This window comes from Heteronotia binoei, chromosome 13, assembly GCF_032191835.1.
Source record: "Heteronotia binoei isolate CCM8104 ecotype False Entrance Well chromosome 13, APGP_CSIRO_Hbin_v1, whole genome shotgun sequence".
Taxonomy (NCBI): domain Eukaryota; kingdom Metazoa; phylum Chordata; class Lepidosauria; order Squamata; family Gekkonidae; genus Heteronotia; species Heteronotia binoei.
Genome location: NC_083235.1, coordinates 33,174,939 through 33,200,438, shown reverse-complemented (window position 1 = coordinate 33,200,438; position 25,500 = coordinate 33,174,939). Strand labels below are relative to the sequence as shown.

The 25,500-nt window shown below is 47.0% G+C and overlaps 1 protein-coding gene across 1 annotated transcript in view; it reads left to right on the top strand.

Annotated features, from left to right (window-relative positions):
• The window catches only part of BIN2 (bridging integrator 2), a 41,134-nt gene extending 17,720 nt beyond the window's left edge, over nucleotides 1–23,414 (top strand). The window contains exons 3-13 of the mRNA XM_060252466.1: nucleotides 41–95; nucleotides 1,367–1,461; nucleotides 1,940–2,035; nucleotides 8,542–8,649; nucleotides 9,448–9,533; nucleotides 12,225–12,300; nucleotides 13,364–13,446; nucleotides 15,039–15,921; nucleotides 19,213–19,284; nucleotides 19,584–19,679; nucleotides 23,279–23,414. Coding sequence (XP_060108449.1) covers nucleotides 41–95; nucleotides 1,367–1,461; nucleotides 1,940–2,035; nucleotides 8,542–8,649; nucleotides 9,448–9,533; nucleotides 12,225–12,300; nucleotides 13,364–13,446; nucleotides 15,039–15,921; nucleotides 19,213–19,284; nucleotides 19,584–19,679; nucleotides 23,279–23,389 — 1,761 coding nt within the window. The 3' untranslated portion in view covers nucleotides 23,390–23,414. The remainder of the gene's footprint in view (nucleotides 1–40; nucleotides 96–1,366; nucleotides 1,462–1,939; nucleotides 2,036–8,541; nucleotides 8,650–9,447; nucleotides 9,534–12,224; nucleotides 12,301–13,363; nucleotides 13,447–15,038; nucleotides 15,922–19,212; nucleotides 19,285–19,583; nucleotides 19,680–23,278) is intronic.
• Nucleotides 23,415–25,500: the final 2,086 nt, after the last annotated feature.

Below are 25,500 nucleotides of genomic sequence, written 5' to 3'. Positions count from 1 at the left end.
ACATTTCATACATGCCTTTCCTCCTGATTTTTTTTTTCAGGCAGAAGGCCACAAACTCTACAAGGACCTTAAGGTTTTCCTCAATGCCGTGAAAGGTACAGAGAACTTTTGCCACTTTTTCAGCACCGGGCCAACTGTTGCTACCTCTCAAGTTCCTATGTTATGCAATCCTGTGTCGCATAACTCTTGTATTCACTTGTGTATTCACTGGCACCAGGATGGGAAGTTCCTGGGGATTTGGGGGGTGGGCATGGTTTGTGGAGGGGAAGCTCCTCAGTGGGTTAGAGTACCAGAGAGTCCACCAACCAAAGCAGCCAGTTCCTCTAGGGCAGGTGTGGCCAAACTTGCTTAATGTAAGAGCCACATAGAATAAACATCAGATGAGAGAGAGCTGCAAGACATGAATGTAAGAGGGAGGGAGGAAAGAAGGCAAGCAAATATATGGGGGAGAGAGAAGTGGAAATAAAGCAACTTTAACTGTAAATGCATTCTTCAAGCTGCCAACTGGCTTGGAGAAGTGATGTAAAAGACACAAGTGCCTTCTTCAAGTCAGCTGACAGGGTGGGGGGGGGGCTTCAAGAGTCACACAATATGTGTGAAAGAGCCACAAGTGGCTCCCGAGCTACAGTTTGGCCACCCCTGTTCTAGGGGAACTGATTTCAGTAGTCTGGAGATTCATTTTCTCCAGGAGATTAAATGTCTCTAGTCGTCTCCAGATCTCTAGACCTCACCTGAAGGGTGGCAGCCCTATTTTCCACTGCGTCTTGCTGTGCTGCTTGCCTTACGGTGTGGTCGTCTGCAGAATGACTTCCTTGAGTCTAAGCTCATTTAAAGTGAGTTGGCTAAGAAGAGAGTCACTGTGTCTCAGACTGCACTGTAACTCTTGTATTCACCCCTGCTTCCCACATAGCTTGTGATTCCAGCTTGTGATTCCAGCTCCATCCGTCCCATCTGCCTTGTTGATTTCACAGCACTCTGCTTCTTCTGCCACAGTTGCAAGAAGCTCTCACTGAGACAGGCGCAAATGTATCCTGCTGCTCCACCATCCCTAAGAACCATAAAAGCCCACAGACTTAATGCTAACCAGCAACTCATATCATACATATGAACTGACGTTAGGCAGCTTCTAGTACAATGCTATGCAGAATTATTCTATTTGTAAGCCCATTGATTTCAATGGTCTGAAAATGAGATAAATTCATCTACTTTTAAATATTTATATCCTTTCTCCTAGTCAATGTGCATGCCTAGGACTTTATTGTCAGAGATTAAATCCAATCATCAACTCAGTGGGCAGGTTCTCTCTCTAAGCAAGGACTGATGTCTGACAGGTGATATCAGTTTGTCTGTGTTGCCTTTCCCTCAGTGATGCATGAAAGTTCCAAGAGAGTGGCTGAGACCCTGCAAGAAATTTACAGTGCTGAGTGGGATGGATTTGAAGACTTGAAAGCCATAGCACAGGTGAGTGTTCCATATCTCTGTTACCCAGTTGAACTATTGGGTCAACACTTGTATAACACTTAAGGGGGGAGGGAGGGCAGCATGGTATAGTCCATGCCTGTCAGATCTCAGAAGCTAAGCAGGGTCAATACTTGGAAAGGAGACCACCAAGGAAGACTCTGCAGAAGGAGGCAATGGCCGACTACCTCTGCTTCTCTCTTGCCTTGAAAGTCCATGCTGGGAGATGACTAGTCAACAGACCCAAATACTCCATTAGTTTGATGCTGGTAATGGACACGGAATGCAATGGGGCAAAAAGCTAATAGGGTAGTATAAATGAGAAATCTAACTCCAGTCTCAGGATGACAAATCTGGAAAATGAGCTTGAAAATCTTTAAATTTCAGTGGAGTTCAGGGGTGATCTCACAAGATTAGAAACTGGGGAATATATCATCTCAGCATATTTTTAAAAAATGCCTCTATGTTTTTTTACCTGCAGAGCAACGACCTTCTGTGGGAAGATTATGAGGAGAAGCTGTCAGACCAGGCTGTCAGGACCATGGAAAACTACTTGACACAGTTCAATGAAATTAAGGTGAATATTTCACAGCTGCTTTGGCAGAATACATTGTCAAGCATAGACATGGCACCCTAAGCACTTCAGCTTGTCATTTTCTAAAAAATATTTCCAGCACTCATTGTTTCTGGGGAGAAATTATGGACATTTTCTGCTTAGAGTTCTTCTGATCTTCGTACAATCTCTTTTAAAGCTCGTTTGGAAACTCTCCACTTTACCCTAGTCTTCAGGGCTTTTTTTGGTAGAAATAGCCCAGCAGGAACTCATTTGCATATTAGGCCACACACCCTGAAACCAAGTCAGCTGGAACCACCTTCCTGCTAAAAAAAAAAAGCCCTGCTAGTCTTTCTTCTGTGTGTGGTCCATGACTTTGTGGGCTCTCTTTCCTTTCTTTTTATTTCTTTGTATCTAAACAGAATTCCTGAATTAATACCATGTACTAGTGTAAAAGTGTCATAGAATCATAAAGTTGGAAGAGACCTCCAGGGTCATGTAGTCCAACCCCCTGCACAATGCACCTCCCCCCCATACACACACACATCCCTAGTGACCCCTACTCCATGCCCAGAAGATGGCAATAAACCTCCAGGATCCCTGGCCAAACTGGCCTGGATAAAATTGCTTCCTGACCCCAAAGTGGTGATCAACATTTCCCTGTGCAAATAGTAGCCATGAAGATGACAGTATGACACAAAGGGAGAGGTAAGCAAAGAAATCTATATGTCACTTTTCTAGACTAGTGTACAAAGTCATATCAAAATACAAAATCAGCCCCCAAAAATCCCCTGCTATATAAGCATTCTCAGTTCCCAGCATATCCTAGCATCACTCACCACTGAGAGCACAAAAAAACAACAACTCCATGGTAAAATGAGGCACACAATAATTCTTGTTATCATTATTTAGACCACATCTCACACTTGAAAGGAGTTCAGAGAGGCATAGATGGGGAATAGCTCATGCTCTCCTCGCAACAACCCTAAGAAATAGGTTAGTCTGACCTAACTTATTTGCTCAGAACCATCCAGCGAGCTTCCTTGCTGAGTGAAGATTGGAACCCAGGACTCTATGGTTCAGTTCTAATTCTTTAGCCCTCATTGACATTGTTCATTATTTGGGAGGGCCTTTAAAGATTCTAGGGTCTGTATACAAGGAAAAATCCACAGGCCTATGGTTGCCACTTTTAACCAGATCCAAAGTCCAAACCTTTTAATATCAATCTGATCTACAACAGTTATCAGGTGCTGTCATTTAACTCTTCGTCATGAAATGCTTCAGCTGCTCATTTCTACATACTAAACCATGTTTCAGGGTATGAAAGAAAAACCCTGAGTGCAAAAGATGTTGCTGAATTGTAAAATTAGATGGTCCCTGCCTAGTGCCTACCAAACAGATTTCAAGTGGGGCAAATAAGCAAAAAAGGAGAAAGAGGCTGCCACCCTGTAACGTACTCGAAGCGGAGACGAGAGTAGGGCAACATAGTTTATTGGGAGCACGTTGCAAGGGAGAGAACACGCGGGCCGGGTCCCACTTATATACAATTCCCGGTTCCGCCTACTGGGCCGGTCAGGCCAATCCTGACCGGTTGAACTTCCCGCCACAGCTGTTGATTGGCGGGGGATTCCGCGCCCGGCGCTGGGGCGTCTGGGACAGCCCAGTTGCCCCCGCGCCTGGTCACATGTTGTTACTGATACACTACACCCCTCCCCCCCTGGTTAATGAACATAGTCTTGCAGATACGCGGGAGGACGGCGCTCCCGGGTGGACCGTCTAGGGAGGTCCTGTCGGGGAGGCGCAGCTACCATGGCTGGTGCTTCGGTGGGCCCTGGTGCGGACGGAGGCGGCGGGACTGGTTCTGCGGATCCTTCAGGCTCTGTCGGTTCCGGTGCCTCCTGCGCCGGCATTATGGGTGTTGGGGCCCCGTCCTCAGGTCGGCCCCTGGATGGCTCCTCCCCGGCTCTTGCCTCTTCTGTGTCCGCCGGCTCCTCCGGTAGCGTGCGGCGCCGCAACTGGTCTATGTGCCGTCGTAGTACCTGGCCCCCCTCAGTTGATATATCGTAGTGGCGGGACCCGGTCACCCGTAGCACTCGGCCCGCCACCCAATCGGGCCCCTTTGCGTAGTTCCGGGCGTAAACCGGGTCGCCCGCAAAGAAACCCCTGACTGTGTCCCGGACCTCGGGGCTCTCGCGGATGTCTGAAGCCCGGTCGGGATGCAGTCTGTCCAGTCGGGTTATGAGCTTGCGCCCCATGAGGAGCTCTGCCGGACTAACCCCTGTGACCGGGTTGGGTGTGATCCTATTATCGAAGAGGAACGCGGCCAACCGGTGGTCCCAGTCGCCCTGTACAATTCGGCTCAGGGCTTCCTTTGTTGTGCGGACCATCCGCTCTGCCTGGCCGTTGGTGGCCGGGTGGAAGGGAGCCGACCTAATGTGCCTAATCAGATATCGCTGGAGGAACGCCTGGAAGTCGGCTGAGGTGAACGCGGTCCCGTTATCGGAGACTATGGTGTCCGGGATACCGTGTGTACATAAGACCCTGCGCAGCGCCTTGATTGCGGCGGCTGACGAGGTGGACCTACGGGAATGACCTCCAACCATTTGGTGTAGGCGTCCACGATTATCATGAAGATCTGCCCCTGGAATGGCCCCGCGAAGTCGAGGTGGAGCCTCGACCATGGCTTCCTGGTAGACTCCCACCGTGTCGCGGGGGCGCTGGGAGGCTCGGGCCGCGTTTCCTGGCATGTCTGGCACCTCCGAACCCAGGTCTCAATCTCCCCGTCCATCCCCGGCCACCAGACGTAGCTCCTGGCTAACGCCTTCATTCAGACTATGCCGGGATGGGTCTCGTGTAGGGATTCCAGGACCCGCTTCTGCAGCGGGGGCGGGACCACCACCCTGCTTCCCCATAATAGGCACCCTTTGTGGGCAGCTAGTTCCTCCCGCCTGGTCTTATATGGCTTGAATTCTTCCCCCATGTTCCCTTTTGGCCAGCCCCTCACCACCCAGTCGAGCACCCGTGCCAGTGTCTTGTGTTTCTGTGTGGCCTTGGCTACCTCCGCTGTGTGGAGGGGCTGCTCCGGGAGGCTCTCCATCAGCATGACCTGGTGTGCGGGGGCGGGGTCTGGACCCGTTTCAGGAAGCGGCAAGCGGCTGAGCGCATCCGCGTGACCCATAGCCTTGCCGGCCCGGTGAACCAGTGTGTACGTGTATGAGTTGAGGAATTGGTTCTACCTCAACACGCGCTGTGAGAGTATTTGGGGGGTTTGTCGGTCTGGGGCCAGTAGACCTAAGAGGGGCTTGTGGTCCGTGGCAATGGTGAACCTTCTCCCGTATAGATACTCATGGAACTTGCGGACCCCCGCCACGATTGCCAGGGCCTCCTTATCTATCTGCGCGTAGTTGCGCTCGGCTGGAGTGAGTGTGCGGGAGTAGTAAGCGACTGGTACCTCCCTCCCATCCGGAAGCTGGTGCCCCAGGACTGCTCCCTCCCCATAAGGCGACGCATCGCAGGCCAGGATGATGGGGAGGGCCTCGTCAAAATGGTGGAGCACCGCATTGGACACCAGGACGTCCTTGACCGCCTGAAACGCGGCGGCCTGTCGTTTGCCCCAAACCCAAGGGGCTTTTTTGTCCAGCAGCCGGTGAAGTGGCTCTGCCAGGGCTGCCTTGTGGGGGAGGAATGAATGGTAAAAGTTGAGCACCCCCAAGAAGCTTTGTAGCTCCGCTTTACACGTGGGGGCCGGGGCTTGCACGATGGCTCGGGTCTTTTCTTCCGTTGGGTGGATTCCTGCCGCGTCTACGGCGAACCCCAGGAACTCCACCCGTGGGACCCCCAGCAAGCATTTCTCCCTCTTAACCTTGAGCCCCGCTGCCTGGAACCGGCGGAGCACCTCTCGAAGGCGGTTGCCGAATTCTTCGGGGTCCGGGGCGGCGACTAAAACGTCATCGAAGAACGACTGGACTCCTGGGATCCCTTTAAGGAGAGTGTCCATTATGCTCTGGAAGATCCCCGGAGCGACGCTGACCCCAAACTGTAGCCTCTTCACCCGGAAGGCCCCCCTGTGCGTCACGATCGTTTGGGCCTCCGCCGTCTTGTTGTCTACTGGGAGCTGCTGGTAGGCCTGTGCCAGGTCTAGCTTCCCAAATATCTTAGATCCCGCTAGGGCGGCCAGGACGTGGCTCACCACCGGCACTGGATAGGGGTTGTCCTGTAGTGCCTTATTAATGGTGCATTTATAATCGGCACAGATCCGCACCTCCCCGTTTGGCTTGATGGGGGTTACGATGGGGGTTTCCCAGGTGGCGTAGTCCACCGGCTCGAGGACACCTTGGGCCGTGAGGCGGTCTAGCTCTGCCTCTATTTTAGGCTTCAAGGCGAACGGGACCCTCCTCGCCTTGAGCCTAATCGGCCTGACTGTGGGGTCTAGTGGTAGGGAAATGGCTGGCCCCTTGTAGCTCCCCAGGGACCCATCGAACACGTCCGGGAACTCTCGGCATATTTCCCTGAACCCTCTGGGCGTTAGGGTTTGCCCCACCCCCTCCAAGCGGATCCCCAAGGGTTTGAACCACGCCAGTCCTAGCAGGGTGGTAAGCTGGCGCTTTACCACCAGGATGTCCAGCGGGCCGTAGAAGGGCCCTCGCTCGACTTGCACCCGCGCCCACCCCACGATTTGCACCGGATTCTTCTGGAAGTCCCGGAGTATGAAGTCCGCCGGCCTAAGTTGCAGCCGTTGGCGGGGGCACAGTTTCCTCAGGGTTTCCTCCGCTATGATGGAGATGGAGGAACCCGAGTCCACCTCCATTTGGCAGGGGTTCCCTTCTATGAGGACCGCCATTTTAATTTTGTCGGCGGTGGCGAGGGGCAAGTTCAGTACCTGAAGGGACGTGGAGTCTGTGGAGTGGAACTCTGCCGACTCGTGATGCGTGGTCGGCTTCCGCCGGTTGGGCTTGGCCCGGCAGGCCCGTGCGATGTGGCCGGTCTTCCCGCAGCTCCGGCAGTCCCAGGTCCGGTACTGGCAGTCCCTCCTGTCGTGGGGGGTCGCCGCAGCTGGCGCACTTGGTGGCGGGGACCCTCTCCGTCGCTGGGGGTCGTTCGGGCGCTCGGGGGCGTTGGGCTGCTCGGCTGTGTGGCCCGGCTGGGCGGCGCAGCTGGTAGGCTTCTTCCTCCTCTGGGCGGTCGTGGTCCAGCTCCTCGCGGTGGACGGTGTCTGCCCGAGCCTTGGGGAAGGTCCGCGCGGTCCTCTCGAACGCCACTGCTTCGTTGAAGGCGCTCTGGAGGGTGAGTTCTTCTTTGGCGAAGAGCTTCTGCTGGAGCCTCTCGTCGCGGAGGCCCCACGTGAAGCGATCGGCCAGGGTGTCTTCCAGCTGGGGGAAGTTGCAGTTCCCGGCGATCCTGCGGAGGGCCGCCAAGTAGTCAGCGGCCGATTCTCCGGCCGCCTGGTCCCTTCTGTGGAACAGGAACCGGCGGGCCACCCGTGAAGGCTGAGGTAAGAAGTGGCCGGTGAGGAGTCTGCTGACCTCGGCAAAGGACTTCTCCGTGAGGCGGGCGGGGGCCGAGAGACCCTTGGCGATCTCGAACGTGGCCGCCCCACAGACGCTCAGGAGAACGTCCCTCTTCATGCTGTCCTCCGTGACCTTGTTGGCCCTCAGGTAGCATTCGACCCGTTCCAGGTAGGATTCCCAGGCCTCTGGATTCGCAGGGTCGAACGGCTCGACGTGACCGGTGTTTCCGCCCTGGCTGGCCATGGTGGCTGCGGTGGCGGTCGTGGCCGGGTGGTGCCCTTGGTCTCCTTCGTAGCCGATGAGGCTAGGATCCCACCTTCGTCGCCAGTGTAACGTACTCGAAGCGGAGACGAGAGTAGGGCAACATAGTTTATTGGGAGCACGTTGCAAGGGAGAGAACACGCGGGCCGGGTCCCACTTATATACAATTCCTGGTTCCACCTACTGGGCCGGTCAGGCCAATCCTGACCGGTTGAACTTCCCGCCACAGCTGTTGATTGGCGGGGGATTCCGCGCCCGGCGCTGGGGCGTCTGGGACAGCCCAGTTGCCCCCGCGCCTGGTCGCATGTTGTTACTGATACACTACACACCCTCTGGAAATATAAAAGCCAAGCATACATCTGATCTTTGGCACAAATATCCTTTCTAACTGTAAAGCTTGTGTTAGTCCTAACAAAAATAGTAAACTTCTGCTTGTGGATTTCAGAGGCGCTATTCAGGAAGGACTGAGAAGGGCACACTTCCTTCCATTTTGTGTCCCTCCCATTTCAGATTCTGTGATTATTCCTGCTAGGCTGTTATCTCTCTCATCATTATGAGATACAAAAATCTAATTTTAACAAATATTCTTTGAAATACACATACCTAAATGGACACCTAACACACCATGCCCTCTCCCCCCCCCCCACTCCTGAACTGGAATGATGGTTTATCATTCCTTAGATCAGAGATACATTCTTTTTAAAGATCTTGTGGGGGGGGCATTAGTAAAGTTTTCCTTCTGTCTGTTCACTATCTGTGCAGGAGCGGATTGGTAAGAGAGGACGGAAACTGGTGGATTATGATCGCAGCAGGCATCATTTGGAAGCCTTGCAGAATGCCAAAAAGAAAGATGAAGCTAAGATTGCAAAGGTATAAAGACCATGGAGCAGTTTTCTTATCATAAGGATTTCTCTTCCTATCACATGTCTGATTATCCTTGGATTTTAGCTGCCAGCGTGGTCCCCTTCCCATACAATCACATGATCAACAAATAGGTATAGCAACCAATTATGTCCCACTTAGCACAGCACAGGGACTCTTATATGAAATCTAGTCACTTCTCTAACATTTTCAGAGTTATCAAGATTTTGATGGGGAAATTTCCAAGGTCTGACCTGGATTCTTTATTTTGAACTTAAAATACTTGAAAGCAGGGCTGCCTACCCCCCCCCCCCCAACAATTTTTTTTTGGTGTGCGGTGAGACTGCTTCACTTCATCGTGTCCAGTGCAGGGAACTTGTAAAACAGGCTAAAGACAAGCTGAGAGGGCTGGAAGGCATCATAAGCAAACACAATAGAAAGGTAATGAGTTGTAGGTCATCTATTTCTTTTATTTCTGGCCTTCAGGACTGAGAAGGGAAGGATCAGGGACAAGTAATTAGACAAAGACAGCTGTGTTTCTTGAAAGCTTATGCTACAATAAAATTTGTTAGTCTTAAAGGTGCTACTGGGCTCTTTACTGTTTTGAGGAAGGGACCAGTAGCCCCCCACTAGGGTTGGCAATCCCCAACTGGGGGAAGGGGATCCATGGTTTGGAGGAGGGCCTGAATGTCCACTGGGCACTCCATTATACCCTATGGTATATGTAGCATGTGAACATGCTCTGCATTCAGAATCTTTTAGCTCAGCTGTGTCAAGGCTAACATGATTTCTCTTGGGGCCCTGCAGGCTGAAGAAGAGTTCTACAAAGCCCAAGCTGTATTTGAGGAGATCAACAAAGAACTAAGAGAAGACTTGCCTGTTCTTTACAACAGGTAACGCTGGCTAGCTAGCAAGCCCAGCCTGAGAGTTATGAACCTCAAAGGTATAACTGGAGTATAAGAAAAATAGCAATGTGAAGACTTCAAATGCAATTTTAAATCCTTTCAAAATCAAAGAAAAGGGAAACTGATGTTTGGTGCCCACGAGGTGGCAGCAAACTCCAGAGAATAGGACTATGGGCTCTGGTTCTTAAAGCCATTATTCAGGAATGGAAGTAGAAGTGACATCAAATGCAGAGTTGATATCCACAGTGGGGACCTCACATCCAGTTCCTCTTCTTTTTCCCCATCACATCAGGTTCCTGGAATACAGGACGTCATTGGATTGTCCATTCTGAGTCCCATACTGTCTCCCCTTCCTCTCTGCCCCTTCATGTTCACTGCCCCGTTGCCACTCAGCAGCCCTGAGTAACAAGGATTAGGGAAAGTTATGACATTATACCCTGCAGGACCTCAGCATTGCAGAGGGAGAAGGTGGGAAAGCAATTCTGCAAAGGCTTTACACATTAAGCTGCATTATACTGAATCAGACCACTGGTCCATCAAGGTCAGTATTCTTTACTCAGGCTGGCAGCAGCTCTCCAAGGTCTCAGGCTGTGTTTCATATCACCTATTGCCTAATATGACAAACCACCCCGTAAAAAGTTTGCCATGAAAACGTCGTGATGCAGCTTCACCCCAGAGACGGAAATGACTGGTGCTTGCACACTTTTACCTTTTTACCTTTTTATTGCCTAATAACCCTTTAACTGGAGATGCTAGGGACTGAACTTGGGACCTTCTGCATACCAAGCAAGTGCTCTACCACTAAGCTATGTCACTTCCCATGAATGGAACTCTTACACATAACTGCCTTATACTAAATCAGCACTGGGAAGTCAGAATTGGCTAGCCAAGGCATTCTCCTTTACATCATTTAAGGCAGGGGTGTCAAACATGCATTTCAGGGGCCAAATCAGGCCTCCAGAGGGCTTCTATCAGGCCCCCAAGCAACTGGCTGTTATCTGCTTCCTTCTCCCTATATCTTGCTTTGCCAGACTTGCTCAATTGCACAGGAGCTATAGAGCAAAACCTCTATTTTCTCCATTGGTTGATGCTCCTCCCTTGGGGAGGAAGGGGGGACGGATAGCTTGTTTTGCCAGGCTCTCTCAATTGCACAGTGAAACTACTGAGTCAAGCCTCTCTTCCTTCTATTGGCTGAGGTTCCCACCCACCGTCTCCTGGGGAAGGAAGGAAAGAGCCAGAGCTTCCTTTGCCCAGTTCTCTGAATCCCATGGGAGAAATACAAAGAAAGCATCTTTAAAACCAATGAGTGATAATGTTTTAAACATGTTTTAAGTTTTAAAAAATATATATATTTGTGTTTATCTATTTTCTTTATAAAAATGTGTATCTCTGCTATCTAATCTTAAATAGGTACACACATGGCCCAGTCTGACATGGCCCGGCCCAACCCAACATGGCCTACCCAACAAACTCATTTATGTCAGATCCAGCCCTCATAACAAATGAGTTCGACACCCCTGATTTAAGGAGTATTAGAGTTACATGAACACACTAAAGTACATTGAAGCGCATCATCCATTTCTGAAGAAGATGAAGATATTGGATTTATATCCTGCCCTCCACTCCAAATCTCAGAGTCTCAGAGCGGTTCACAATCTCCTTTATCTTCCTCCCCCACAACAGACGCCCTGTGAGGTGGATGGGGCTGAGAGGACTCTCACAGAAGCTGCCCTTTCAAGGACAACCTCTGTCAGAGCTATGGCTGACCCAAGGCCATTCCAGCAGCTGCATGTGAAGGAGTGGGGAATCAAACCTGGTTCTCCCAGATAAGAGTCTGCACACTTAACCACTACACCAAACTGGCTCTCTCTGAAGGAAGGCAAAATTCTATATAGCTTTATTGCCAGGAATTGCCAGTGGCAAGAGGGGTGTCCTTCTGTTCGGAAATGCCACATACAGAAGAAAATGAGGCACAGAAGAATCTTCCCCTTCACCATTGCATGGAATCAGGTATAGGAAAAACAGCAATGCCACAACCATGCATCCTTTACACCTAACTTGTTTGCTTGCTAGAGGAAGCTGGAATCCTGGCTATTTATGCTCACCGAAACTGGCCAGATTATAATCTGGTTTAAACACTACTATTTCTTCAAGCAAATCATACAAGGCAGGGCATTACATTTCACAAATATGCCACTTCGGATAGGAGATTGACCACATGTTTAAACACTCTCCAGTGGTGTTGGAGATTTCCCTTCACCTAGAAACCAGCAGGGCTTTTTTTGAGCAGGAAAGCACAGGAACGCAGTTCCAAATGGCTTGGTGTCAGGGGGTGTGGCTTAATATGCAGTTGAGTTCCTGCTGGGCTTTTTCTACAAAAAAAGCCCTGTTGGAAACAATGGTGCTGTCAGAGGGTGTGGCCTAATATGCAAATGAGTTCCTGCTGGGGGTTTTCTACAAACAAAAGCCCTGGAAACTAGCATGTCAGGGCACAAGTGCTAGACTAGTTCCCCTTCGCCCCAGGTAATATATTATAATTCTGCAGCATAGGTAAATCAGCTCTTTTGCAGTCTCACCAATCTTGCTTGGAACCTCGATATAGTTATGTCCTTCCTTATTGTACGGGCTAGCTCACTTGGAGTTGGTTTGTTTCCTTGTGTTCTATCTTTTATTTTCCAGTCGAATTGCATGCTATGTGACCATATTCCAGAATATTTCCAATTTGCGAGATATCTTCTACAAGGAAATGAGTAAGGTAAGGAAGCAAATTGTTGCTGACAACATTGAAATAGTTTACACAAAAATTCTGAGCTCCCCCCCCCAAAAAAAATTTTTTTTCTCACAGCTGCCATTTTAAAATGCCATGATGACCTGATCCTAATTGGTCCACAGTGCAGTGCTCTTGTTCTCCCTCACACACACACACACGCGCGCGCGCATTTTCAAATGCTGAAACAGCTGTGGAGGGAAGTTGCAGCTGTTTTGCCACTTAATAAAGCAGGTGAGGACCAATGTTCCCTCTAAGCAGAGTCTTGTGAGCAAAAATTCTACTTCATGAGCTACTGGCATTAAAGTTGTAAGCTATTGCATAAATTAGTGTGTCCTGGGGACATCCTTCCTGAGCTAAGACAAAAATGTGTGAGCTGGAAGCTAAAAATCTGTGAGCCATTTCACACTAGCTCAGCTTAGGGGGAACACTGGTGGGGACAAGTGCCTTAGCCCGCCACATTGTGGGCTTGACAGGGCCTGCCGTAGACTCTCTGGCACCCTAAGCAAGGCTAACTCCTGGAGCCCTCCCTGAACTGATAATGTCACTGAGTCACATAGGGGGCATCCAGTTCTGCACATTTAGAAGGCCAGTGCCCTAGGCAATTGCCTCGTTTGCCTAGTGGCAGGGCTGGCCCTGGGGCCTAATCTTGTCAGGACCTCACTGCATTTTTAAATGACTTTAAAATGGTGGCAGTGGCAGCCACAAAGACATGGTCACATCTAATTTGGCCCTAAGCAAGTTTCCATGGCAGAATGAGGATCTGAGCCTGGATCTTCCAGATCCTAGTGTTAACACTGTAACCATACTGACTTTCTCTTTACAAAACTAAAATTGTTATCAAATACTATGTCCCATTATTTCTGGGAGAGAAAGACATGTAACAATGGGAATGGAGGACAATCTCAGATATAAGGGGATACAAAGCAGCTAGTCAAAAACAAAAGAAAAAAACTCAAACTAACAACCTGATATTTAAATTATTTGTATGGAACTATTTTGAAAAATCCCTTTGGGCACTGGGTCTGAAAGATGCTTTTTCTGCTTCCAGCTGAACCACGACCTGTATGATGTGATGAGCAAACTGGAAAAACAACACTCCAACAAAGTTTTCATTATTAAAGGAGTATCCAGGTAAGTGATTTCCTCTTTCCCATGGATACTTTTGAGTTTAAAGAAGCTTCCATGGACAATTTGTGCTTTAAAACTCCTTCTTGCCAGAGCTCAGATTGTTTGGGGTGCCAGTTAGGAGCCTGTGAGAGTTATTTTCAGCAAACCTACTTAACCTTACCCAGGTCTGTTCAATGGGGCTTACTTCCTGGTACATGGTTTAAGGATTGCACTATGAATTAATTTCCCATTCTCCTATGGTTCGTAAACATTAATGTCATGAGTTTATTTTGGGATGCTTCCACACAGCAACAACTGTCCATGTCATTCTCAAATAATATAATAATTGAGCACTGTCAAATAACAACCAATTTAGGGCAACCTCTCATAGGGTTTTCAAGGCAAGAGACAAGCAGAGGTGGTTTGCCATTGCCTGTGTCTGCATAGCAACCCCCGTCTTCCTTGGTAGTCTGGTCTCCCATCTAAGTACCGATCAGGGCTGATCCTGCTTAGCTTCCTGGAGTCAGGGCTATTCAGCCTGCTAGTTCTCAAGTACAGAGGCAATAACAGGCATAAGCAATATGTCAATTACTGATTTTTTTTTTTTAAAAAAACCCTTTCAATTATGCAGGTGGGAGTTGGCAGCCATGATGGGGTGGGGTGCTGAGGCAATAAATGTTTTCCTTTTCTTTCATGTGTCTGTACAACTGAGAGTAACTAATATGAGCTATGAAAACAGTGCTAATAAGGGAATTCTGAGAATGTCACTAGTGATTTGTCAATCACTGAGTTAGAGAGAAAAAGCCCCCTGGTGGTGTGTGTGGGAGGAATGTCTGTCATAGGATTTTAAGAGAAGTGGCACGGATGTGGGCAGGACCTACAAAACTGTGCACCTTCCTATCCAACCGTACAAAAAGGCACATTAACTACAATATTTCTAAAATACTCATACCAAGACAGTTTTGGGAAAGATTGCAGCAAAACGGAAAAAAACTGGAAAGTGGGCAAATGGATGATGAGATCTGTGCGGATGCTCCTGAAAACAGCACTGTAGTAACAAAGCTGATATCTTGAAAATAAGGGCTACCAATAAAGAGAGCCTCGTGCACTTGAGTAATTAAAATGATGTGAACTTTCATTTTCATTAGAGCTGAGCTACCACCAACCTTCCCCCAAAGTGTGATAGGCTTGAACCTAAAAGTTGCCCTGCTGGATAAGAACAAGTCCAGTTAGTCCAGATTTCCTGCAGGACGCCTGCTTCTAGGAAGAACTCACGTTGAGCATGGGGCAACAACCTTGCTTTATTTGCCCCAGAACTTGGTACTTAGTATATATACAAGGCTTTTTTTGAACAAGAGCGCACAGGAACGCAGTTCTGGTTGGCTTGGCATCAAGGGGTGTGGCCTAAGATGCAAAGGAGTTCCTGCTGGGCTTCTTCTACAGAAAAGGCCTGTGTAAAACAAAGGTGATGTCAGGGGGTGTGGCCTAATATGCAAAGAGGTTCCTGCAGGGCTGCTTCTACAAAAAAAAAGCCCTGGGTATAGACAACCTCTGAGCACCATTATGGCTTTCATTGGAAACAATGTATTCAAATGTTCTAATTTCTCCTCATGCAGTAACAGAGGCTCCCTAGTCATCTCCTCTCCAGTCAGTCCAACCAGCTCCTCTTTCATGTCTCCAGGGAGCAGCATAAGTGAGGCACTGACATCTCCTCCTGCTGCTTCCTCCGATCATACAAGTGAATCTCTTTCTGCAACAGAGGCATCTATATCCAGCGAAGCCAGCGAGACAGAGGAAGAAAACCTTCCATCTTCTGCTACAGTGCTGCAGCATGAGCCACCAGATATAGCTGAGGCAGACTCTTCTGTTTCTACAGAGCCCAAAGATGGCAACCAAAATGAGGTACTGGAGAAACCCATAAACCTTTCTGAAGACACCCCCCAGAAAGTTGAGGTATTTGCAGAGAATATGGCAGCAGGGGTATTATCAGAGGCACTGCTTGAGGTGGCCAGCAAAGACCAGATTGTTCAGAGAGATTCTGAAGACACCACAAGGCCCCTTTCGATTAATAACCCCCAAACAGGTGACCTTTGTGAAGAAGAAGGAACTTCTGTACCCTGTCTAAGCAGCAAATCTCCAGCTCCACCAAAACAGGAAGCCAAGCCCTCTGAAGATGCTCAGAACAGTGCTCAGTTCAAGGAATCAAATCATCAGGAGAATGAGTTGCTACCAAGTGACACTTCAGAGAGTCCTGAAAAAAGTCTCAAAGATTCTGGGCCTTCCACCCAAGCTGAAGAAGCCCAAAAAGAGGTACCCAGTAATACCAACAGTGAGCTTACCTCCACAGTAGTGGAAACAGGGGCCACCAATAAGATGCCGCCTCATCAAACAGAGACTGGGGAAGGGAGCTGTCAGCAGTGCGGGGAGACTGAAGATGATGTCAACAGTGATGGAAGCATTGAAGAAATAGATGTTTCACCAAAGGTCATCAACACTGAGGTATTATATACTCCTTACTACTCAATGTGGAGTTTCAGAGGCAGCACTGGAGATTTAGTGTTTTTGTAAAAAAAAAAAAATTAAAAAAAAATTAGGTACACCACAGATGAAGGCACAGGATAGCTGATCTCCAGAGAGAGATTCTGCCCCTCATAGGTGTTTCAGCTGATTCCCAGTAGTATCTGTCTGTTTTTGTCTATTCCAGAATTTAAAACTACCGTTTGTTCTCTCTCTCTCACACACACACACATGCACAGACTCACACACATACCCCAGCTCCCTTTTCTTTCCCCTCTTCTTTTTCTTTCTATTGCCTTTTCTTTTAGGGCTTGCCTTCCTATTTACTTATGGGGCTGTGAGTTTTTAATGCTAGCTGCCTCCCCAGTTTTTATCTTTTATTATGTAGATCTTAATAATTGTTGGTTTAATGTATGTTTAGCTATTGGACGCTGCCCTGAGCCCACTTGCAGAGGAAAGGAGCAGGATACAAGTTGAATAAAACAAACAAACTTTTGGGGAGAGAGCTGGGCATGTCCATAATGCCAGAGTCCACCTTTCAAAGTAGCCATTTTCTCCAGGGGAAGTGGCCTGTATAGTCTGGAAATCAGTTGTGATTCCAGGAGAATGCCAGGCCTAACTCCTAGGTAGGCATCGCTACCCACAGCACAAGCCCATCTCTGAAACTGGCCGAGATTACCATTTAGAATCAGGAGGGGGGGAACGCAATAGGGCAGATATAAGAACAGTTCTGCTAAGGCAGACCAAAGGTCCATCTAGCCAACATTGGACAGTCTGGCCTTCAGATGTGATTATTCTGAATCACTTCTTTAAAGCAAGATTTGTCTGTGACGTGACCACATCAAGGCCATTGTTGCATTGCAGAATGGTTTATTGCTGCTGCATAAATGTGCTGAGCCGGTTTTCCAAAAGCAGAGGTCTCACTTGGGAAGCTGGATTGCATCAAACATGCCAGACTCGCACAGGCAAAGCAATCCTGTTTGACAGGTGAAACCTGCTTGAATTCCTAAAAAAAAACAACCAAAGAAAGCACACAGTTGTTAAATCACAGCTGGAAATAAGGGGCTTGGTGCTAAATGCTCCAAGATGTTGCTGACTGAAGGTGTGTTTGTAAGTTGTTTGCCCTTTGGCAAACCAACAGAAAAAAAATTAACAGGAGCACTTGGTGCATTTGTTTAAGTATATGTATTATCTCAATAGACTTTAATAGCCCTGTGAAGTAGCCTGGCATTTCACTACCCCTACCCCCAATAGTACAAGCCGGTTCAATAGTTGCTTGCTTAAGGGTTTATGGCTAGAGGGTTTATGGCTAGAACTGCCAACTCCCAGGTGGGATCTGGAGATATCTCAGTATTGACCTCCAGACAACAACAAATTGCCTGGAGAAAATGGCTGTTTTGGTGGGTCAACTCTATGGCATTGTACCTTGCTGAGGTCCCACCCCTTCTCAAACCCTGCCTCCCCCAGGCTCCTCCTACAAAATCTCCAGGTATTTCTCAACCCAGAGCTGGCAACCCAAGTTTATGGCAGATGTGAGATTTGAACTGGAGACTTCTGGCCCACAGGACATATATAACATTGCTGTCTGTCTAACTTTTTAATATGAACCTCATTGTCTAATCCTAATCTGTCTTCTGGGACACCACCTTCCTGATTCTCAGCTGTGTACTAACCATCTGTTACACACTCAAGGAGAGCACTCTCTAATTAAAACAAAGTTGGAGTCCAGTAGCTCCTTTAAGACCAACAAAGTTTTATTCACGTTGATTGCTAACCATTAAACACTGAAGCATGACTGTAAATGAATGTATTTAGATGGTAGGAAAAAATCGATTGGTGATGGTTGATGTCAAAATACACATCATATGTGCACGCAGATTATTATTAGCATATAATAATGACAAGGATAAGGTACAGCCTATTGCATAGGATATAGTTTTCCAACTGAGAGTAGAGATGCTATGAATTCTTCATCTAATGTGATCATGAACCTGCTTTTTCAAAGGGATCAGTACCTCATCCAGAACATGCTGTAGTCGTACTCCCAGTTGGGTCAAACCCAATCAACAGCCCATCCATCTTTTCTATCCACTCCACAATGGAGGATTTTGCAGCCCATTGTCAGACTGTGCTACACCCTTCAGAGGCCACTGACTTCAATGAATTTAGAAGGGTGTAACTGTGCTTTGGATTAGACGGTTGGTATCCCTTTCCATGCAAGAATTAATCTGCTAACGGGCAACAGACGATGGATGTGCACAGTGCTCTATGATCACATGGACACTTCTCATGAAAATTAGATAGATATTTTCTATCATAGTCTATCACATCTTTATATTGTCCTTTCTCCAGTGATACTTTGATATAATTAACCGTATATCAAAATGTATCTTCGCTCTTTGCTTTTCCTTCCCCCCCCCCTGCTCAAAACCCAATTTTTTGGTACAGCCATATATAATTCATTGTATTTCTTGCATTTTCTTATGTTCAGTTATATAAAAAAGAAAGAAAAAACTGTTATAAAAAGAAAGAAACAATGTTATAAAAATAACTGGAAAAGCTTCTCTTAGCATATGCAGAGTGTCTTTTCCACAGTGCTTGTATGTGGGATTATTGAGAAAGACTTGCAACTCAGAGAGTGTAACTTCCAGCACTACTTAAAAGAAAATAAACAATATGTCCTGTTCTATTTTTCTAGTGTTGTATGCTACACTGCACTCTGTGTCTTCTCTCACTCCTTCCGAAGAGCTCAGAATGGGTCTGAATATCCTTCAGACCCCAATAGGGGTCAGTCCCCAGAAGTTGCCATAACTTCCAGATGCAGGCACACACACACACACACACACAAATATTTTTTTTAAAAAAGAACTCAGAGTAGGTGGCAAGTATTTTTTTTTATTTTCAAGAAAAAAGGTGGGGTACAGAAAGGGAAAGTGGAAAGAGAAAATACAAATTCTTCAATAATTGTCAACTATTTCTTAATTTTCAAGAAAAAAGAAGTACAGAAGGAAAAAGTGAAAAGGAAAAATAGAAATTCATCAATAATTTTCAGCATATTTTCAGCACAAGTATTACTCATAAAACCCGACTTACAGCGATTAAGCCATTTCACACTATCCTCAGCACAGAAAAGCCAGTACTATCTCTCCAAAAAGGTTCCCAGGCTTGAGTTTGGGTCTTGCTTTGTCCAGAAATTTACAGTAAAAATCTCAGGTCTGGTTGTAGATGATTTACAGGATAACTGAATTAACACAGGGGCTTTTTAAATTGTAGACCGCCTTGACCTTCTTCTCTGAAGATGAGAGAGACAACAATAGCAAACTGCCCCTGGAGTTCCTGTTCAAGGTGAGAAGCATTTGGTACTCTAAAACCTTAAAGTTTTGGCTGTTCAGAAAATCAATTCATGAGACATTTGCTTGCATTAAGTGGGGACAGGGAAGCATAATTCCAAGGGTGTAGATATGTAGGCGTGTGAACTACGGAGAGAGGTATTCAGAGCAGACATTTCCACTTGGTCTTTAACATTACGTTGTAAATGCTGATTATTGAGAGTCATATGCAATCTCCAAAGCGATAAAACCAGCCCAGCTGGCCAGCTGATCTAGAAAATCAAACCTTTACTAGTATCATTGTTTTCATCCTAGGCTCAAGCAATCCAAGCTCATACTTCAGATGATGGGAATCACCTGCAGTTTGAAAGAGGGGAGATCATCCTGGTGTTGTCAGATACCCAGGCACAGGTAATAATACTGGGGTATCAAGTTGGTCCTGGCACTGTTATTGCAAATGATGGCAACATCATTCTAGCCCTACTGTGAACATGTTTAAGTGTCTTGCAGCACCTTAAGAATGAACAGATTTATTGAAGGGTTAGCCTTCACAAAGGTAAAGGTAGTCCCCTGTGCAAGCACCAGGTCATTACTGACCCATGAGGTGACATCACATCAGGATGTTTTCATGGCACACATATGGGCTCAAGATTGACTCAGCCTTCCATCCTTCCGAGGTTGGTAAAATTAGTACCCAGTTTGCTGGGGATAAAATGAAGGTGACTGGGGAAAGCAATGGCAAACCACCCCATAACAAAAGATCTTCCAGAAAACATCATGATGTGACATCACCCCATAGGTGGGTAACAACTCAGTGCTTGCACAGGGGACTACCTTTACTTTTTAAGCCTTCATAGGCAAAAGGCTACTTTCTCAGACCCTCCCTTGGATACATAAAGAGATGAATACTTTTGAAATGAAAGATTGGCAACCCAAAAGGTAAAGGTAGTCCCCTCTGCAAGCACCAGTCGTCTGGGGTGACAGCGCAACCCTAGACGCAGGTAATTCATGAAAGCAATAGCTCAAGGTACAGAATGTTTCCTGCCCTTCTCCCCTTCCCTCTCCAAAGTTGCTTCCATACTGCGACAATTCTCCATGCAGCCCTCATTGCTGCTGCAAATGCATTTACAGCAAAAGTAGAAATTCTGCCCGGGGGGGGGGGGAATTCCCTGGATTTTCCATGCCTCACCTCTCCTTAGCTGGCATTCTCCTCTGCCACTATTTTTTTCCTGTAAAGTTGACTTACAGTGACCCCTTAAGGTTTTCAAGGCAAGACACATTCAGAGGTGGTTTGTCGTTGCCTACCTCTCTGTATTGCAACCCTTGGTGGTTTCCCATCCAAATACTAAACAGGGCTGACCCTGCTTAGCTTTTAAGATCTGATGAGGTTGGTCTAACTTGGGCCTCTGCAACTAGAAGGCTTTCAAAAAAATCAGTAATTGCTAGATCACTCAAGAACAATAATATTATGACAATCTATGAGCATGATCTCCTAGGTTTTTTCAATTCCTACCTTTTTAAAAAAGTTAAGTCTCTAACTCTTTTTTAAAATAAAGCAGCCTCTTTATGGCAGCAGCCCAAATCAGAAGCCTGAATGCAAGAAACCATGGGAGGTGATCCAGGAAAAAAAGTAGGCAGCGAGCCATTACATTCACAAATATAGATCACGTCCAGAGATAATGTGACAGCCAAGTCGCAACTGGAGAAACAGACAAAAAAGAAAGCAGGGGATAAATGAAAGGAAAGGCACACTGAGAAATTGGGAGGAGGAGATACTCAGTCCTGAGGTAATACAATCTTTGTAGCACTATTGCTTTCTTATGCCCTTATCTGGATGGGTCAGGTTGGCCTGATCTCATCTAGATCTTGAAAGCTAAGCAGATCAGTCTGGTTCCCACTTGGAGTCCACCAAGGAAGTCCAAGGTTGCTATGCAGAGCCAAGCAATGGCAAACCACCTCTGAATGGCTCTTGCCTTGAAAATCCTATGGGGTCAACTAGGGCTTTTTTAAAGAAAAAGCCCAGCAGGAACTCATTTGCATATTAGGCCACACCCCCTGATGTCACCATTGTTTCACCCAGGGCTTTTTTGTAGAAAAAGTCCAGGAGGAACTCATTTGCATATTAGGCCATACCCTTGGTGCCATGCCAGCCAGAACTGTGTTACTGTGCATTCCTGCTCAAAAAAAGCCCTGGGGTCACCAAAAGTCAATTGCGAGTTGACAGTATTTTCCACCACCATAATTCTCTTATACATAAGAATAAGCAAACACATACAAACATATTTGCATAATTTATACTGCAGCTACTGTGATGCTATTGGCCCCAAAATTCAACTTCTTGGCACAAAAGGATAAAGAAATGTTGGCTTCTCTGTTTTCTTAATATTGAGCATCCACTCACCTGCCTGTGTCAACAATGGGTGGAGTATATTTTGGAATGACTTGTGCAAACGACATAGCCCTGTTGTTTCACAGAAAGTCTGACCTGACCTTGTGGCGTTCTCTGTTCTCAGCCAGGAACAGGAACCACAGGCCTTAGAATCTTAGATCACTTTATTCATTTTTAAATATGTGCACGGCCTTCTGTCAATCATTAACTGACTCTTTTGTGCTCTCTCCTCCGCACTAATAGCCCTGATCAGTCACTTCCTATAAAAACAGAAAATGTAAAAGGCAAACTGAACCTGCTATGCATTGCACTTTTCAGAATTCAGAAATCCAAACCCCCTTTGTTTATCTATGTAACTGGTGTCATGTAGTGGCAAGGGACCAATCTACATATGGTGCTCTGGGAATCTGTCCACATCCTAAACTACAAAACACAGCTCTTGAGATTAATCTTCCATCATATGTTAAAATGCCTTTCCTCAAGTTGCTTTGAGCCCTGGAGAAGATAAAAAAGACAAGCTGGGCTAAAAATGCCAGCCACTAGGTGGGACCTGGGGATCTCTTGTCATCTCTTAGACTACAGTGAACAGTTCCTAGGGTTACCAGACCCTGGTCTTGGTGGGGGTTTCCCTGATTTTTAGAGTTTCAGCCCTAAATGCCCTGGTTTTGCCCAAAATGCTGTGTGACACCCCTGGCATGATGGCATCACTTCCATGTGAAGTCATTGCATCAGCAACATCATCCCATCCACCCCATTCCCAGAAAGTTCCCTCTCATCCCCCACCAGCAGGGTAAGTTGGACTGGCAACCCTATCAGTTCTCCTGGTGAAAATGGATGCTTGGAGGGTAGAATCTATGGCATTGAACCCTACTGAGGTCCCCATCCTCCCAGGCTCCACCTCCAAATCTCCAGGAGTTTTGCAACCTAGAGTTGGCAACCCTATCCCCTGTCAGTTGCCAGAAGGGACCTGGCAACCCTAAGTTAGACTGTGCCTGTCTTATTTCCTTACAAGGCCTTAAAGCAGCCCTGCGAGGCAATTTTGACTGGAGAAATGTCATGCGCATGGAGCGGGGGCAATTAACCCCCCCCTCCCCAGAGCCACCCACAGCTGATTTTTGTGCCTAAATTACACATCTGTGGATCCAAGCACAGACTCCTAATGTAATGTGATGTTTAACCCAAAGAAATTATGACTAAATCCACACATCATTGGATACTGTGTTGACATTACACTATAGCAATAAGTCACAACTGGATTTTCCTTTATGGATAAGACCATCCAGGAAGTGAATGATTTGCTATGGTACAACAACACAATATGCAAAAACGTTTAGCATATGTAATGAAATAAGAAACCAATATCCTCGTTCAGCCCCGGGGAGGTGTTCCAGGTTTCATAATAACTTGTAATTCAGCAATTTCCCTTTCCATTTTGTTCTTAAAGTTCCTTTGCAGTAAAACAGCTACTTTTAATGCTAGCTACTGGACTCCAACTTTGTTCTATTGCTTCAGACCAACACAGCTGCCCACCTGGCTCTGTTTTTTGACTGAATATGCTAAGATGGCCTTCCTGGCTGGGGCTTTGCAGGGGAGAATGACTAAAAGTTATTTTTATTTCTAGGAAAGAGGATTCCTTATGGGTATAAAAGAGAACGACTGGAAAGAAAACCAGAATATAACACAGAAAGGCATTTTCCCTCCAGACCTCATCAAATTCATCAACTTGGAATAAGCTGAGATGCTTGGGCAGAATTCGGTGAAGAAGAAGCCCTATTGTTCACAGATATTTCCTGAAGTTGTTTATTGTTGTATTCACCAGGGACAGACTGGAAAGGGAAAATGGCACAGGAGCAAGCCAAGCTGAGTGGCCCTCTGGTGCTACAAGCACAGCTAAGCCCCTAGCAGCAGCAGCAGCTATTTATGGGTGTTGGCACAACCACTGCTTCCTCCTACAAATTGGTACCAGTGCGGGAGGCGGTAACCAGTGACCTGACACAGATCTCAGGGCTGGAATTCTAGCAGGAGCTCCTTTCCATATTAGGCCACACAGCCTTGATGTAGCTAATCCTCCAAGAGCTTACAAGGCCCTTTTTGTGAGCTCTTGGAGGATTGGCTGCATCAGGGGGGGGGGGCTAATATGCAAAGGCACTCCTGCTAGAATTCCACCCCTGCAAGTTCATCGTTCCTACTGAAGGGACTGAGTTAGGTGGCCCACTGGGGTTTGGCTCTGCTTTCTTCTCTCTACCACTGGCCCTTTAAAGCAGTGGCCCACCAGGAAATTTCTCTGTGTGGCCAGTTCACCCTTAGTATTAACCCCCATCTTTCTTTTTCCTTCTCTCCCACAGCCACATATCAAAGTGGTAATTTGTAAATTGCATTCCTGGTATCTGTACTTCTGAATAGTTTGATTGCTGTCTACTAGGGATTAGCAATTGGTAGACTGTTAAATCTAGCCCTCTGAGGGATATAGAAGGGGTTGTGGCCTTCAATACAGATGTGACATTGCCTTATACTGAATTAAATTGGCTATTGATCCATCAAGGTCAGTATTGTCTACTCAGATTGGTAGCGCCTATTAACTGGAGGTGCTGGGGACTGAAACTTGGGACCTTGTGCATTCAAGGCAGATGCTCTTCACTGAGCTACAGCTCTACACCCCGTCACTTATTCCTTTGAATTGGGAGATGCTGGGGCTTGAACCTGGGATCTTCTGCATGCCAAGCAGATGTGCTGCTACTGAGCCATCTCCCCACCCTTACTTTCCTTGACTACAGGAACTGCCAGGCGGCTTTTATGCAGTGGAAAGTTTTGTTAGGGCCTTGATCCTCCCAACACTTTTTGGTCAAAGAGGCCCTCTGTCACACCTGGTTGCAGGACATGGCTGTATGCCAGTCAGCTAAGTGTGGCTGCACTGCGTGGATAGCTTTGAGAGCATTAGTAATAACCATAGCCACAGGATGCTTTGCCACTGACATCCAATTCAAAAGATTATTATAAAGGCTCCACAAAGGACTGATTGGTTTGAATGAAGTAATTACATGGAAGGCAATGTATTGGGATGTCTGCAGCTCTGCAAATTTCTAACCAGACTTTATTTTTTCAACACTGGACACTTTTCTGTGCATGTTATGTATAGAATTGCCTACATAGCTGACATTTGTGTTGTATTTGTCGAAGCACATTATTCTGAGGATGCGGGGTTTTGTTTTACAAATATTAATGGATCTTGCAGACTCATACAAATTGCCTTGCTGGTTTCAATCCAAGATCCATCTGGTCTATTCAGCATTATCAGCAATGTAGCAGATCCCTGCTTGTTGGTCTCCAGCATCTGGTATTGCATGATGTCACAGAACGCCCCACTGACCCAATGATGCCACTCTGCTTTGACCCCTCTGAGAGATCAAGAAACTTAACAGCTGTCCCAGGTTTCTGCCCAAATCTGTGCCACTCTCTGGAGCCCACCCAACTCCCTGAGGGGTTTCTCACTTCTGTTATTTCTGCTACCGCCAGCAGGTTAATTAGACTATTACCAGCTAAGGGGATCAGCACTCCAAGCACTCTATCCACATTGCCATGTGCAGCGTCCACCTGCTATCTACGTCTCCTGCTTCGGCTCCAGCTAGCCTTTGCAGAAACAGCTTACCACACTTGCATACTCCTGGGGATCTAGTGATCTATTGATCAACCACATCCCTCCCCCCATGCCCTAAATAATGAGTGAGAACAAACTTCCAGCATTCAAAAGAATTAGAAATTTATTTAAAACAAAATGTCCACACGTACTCTGCACAGCTATGGCCTGAAGAAGAAAATATTGGATTTATATCCCGCCCTATGCTC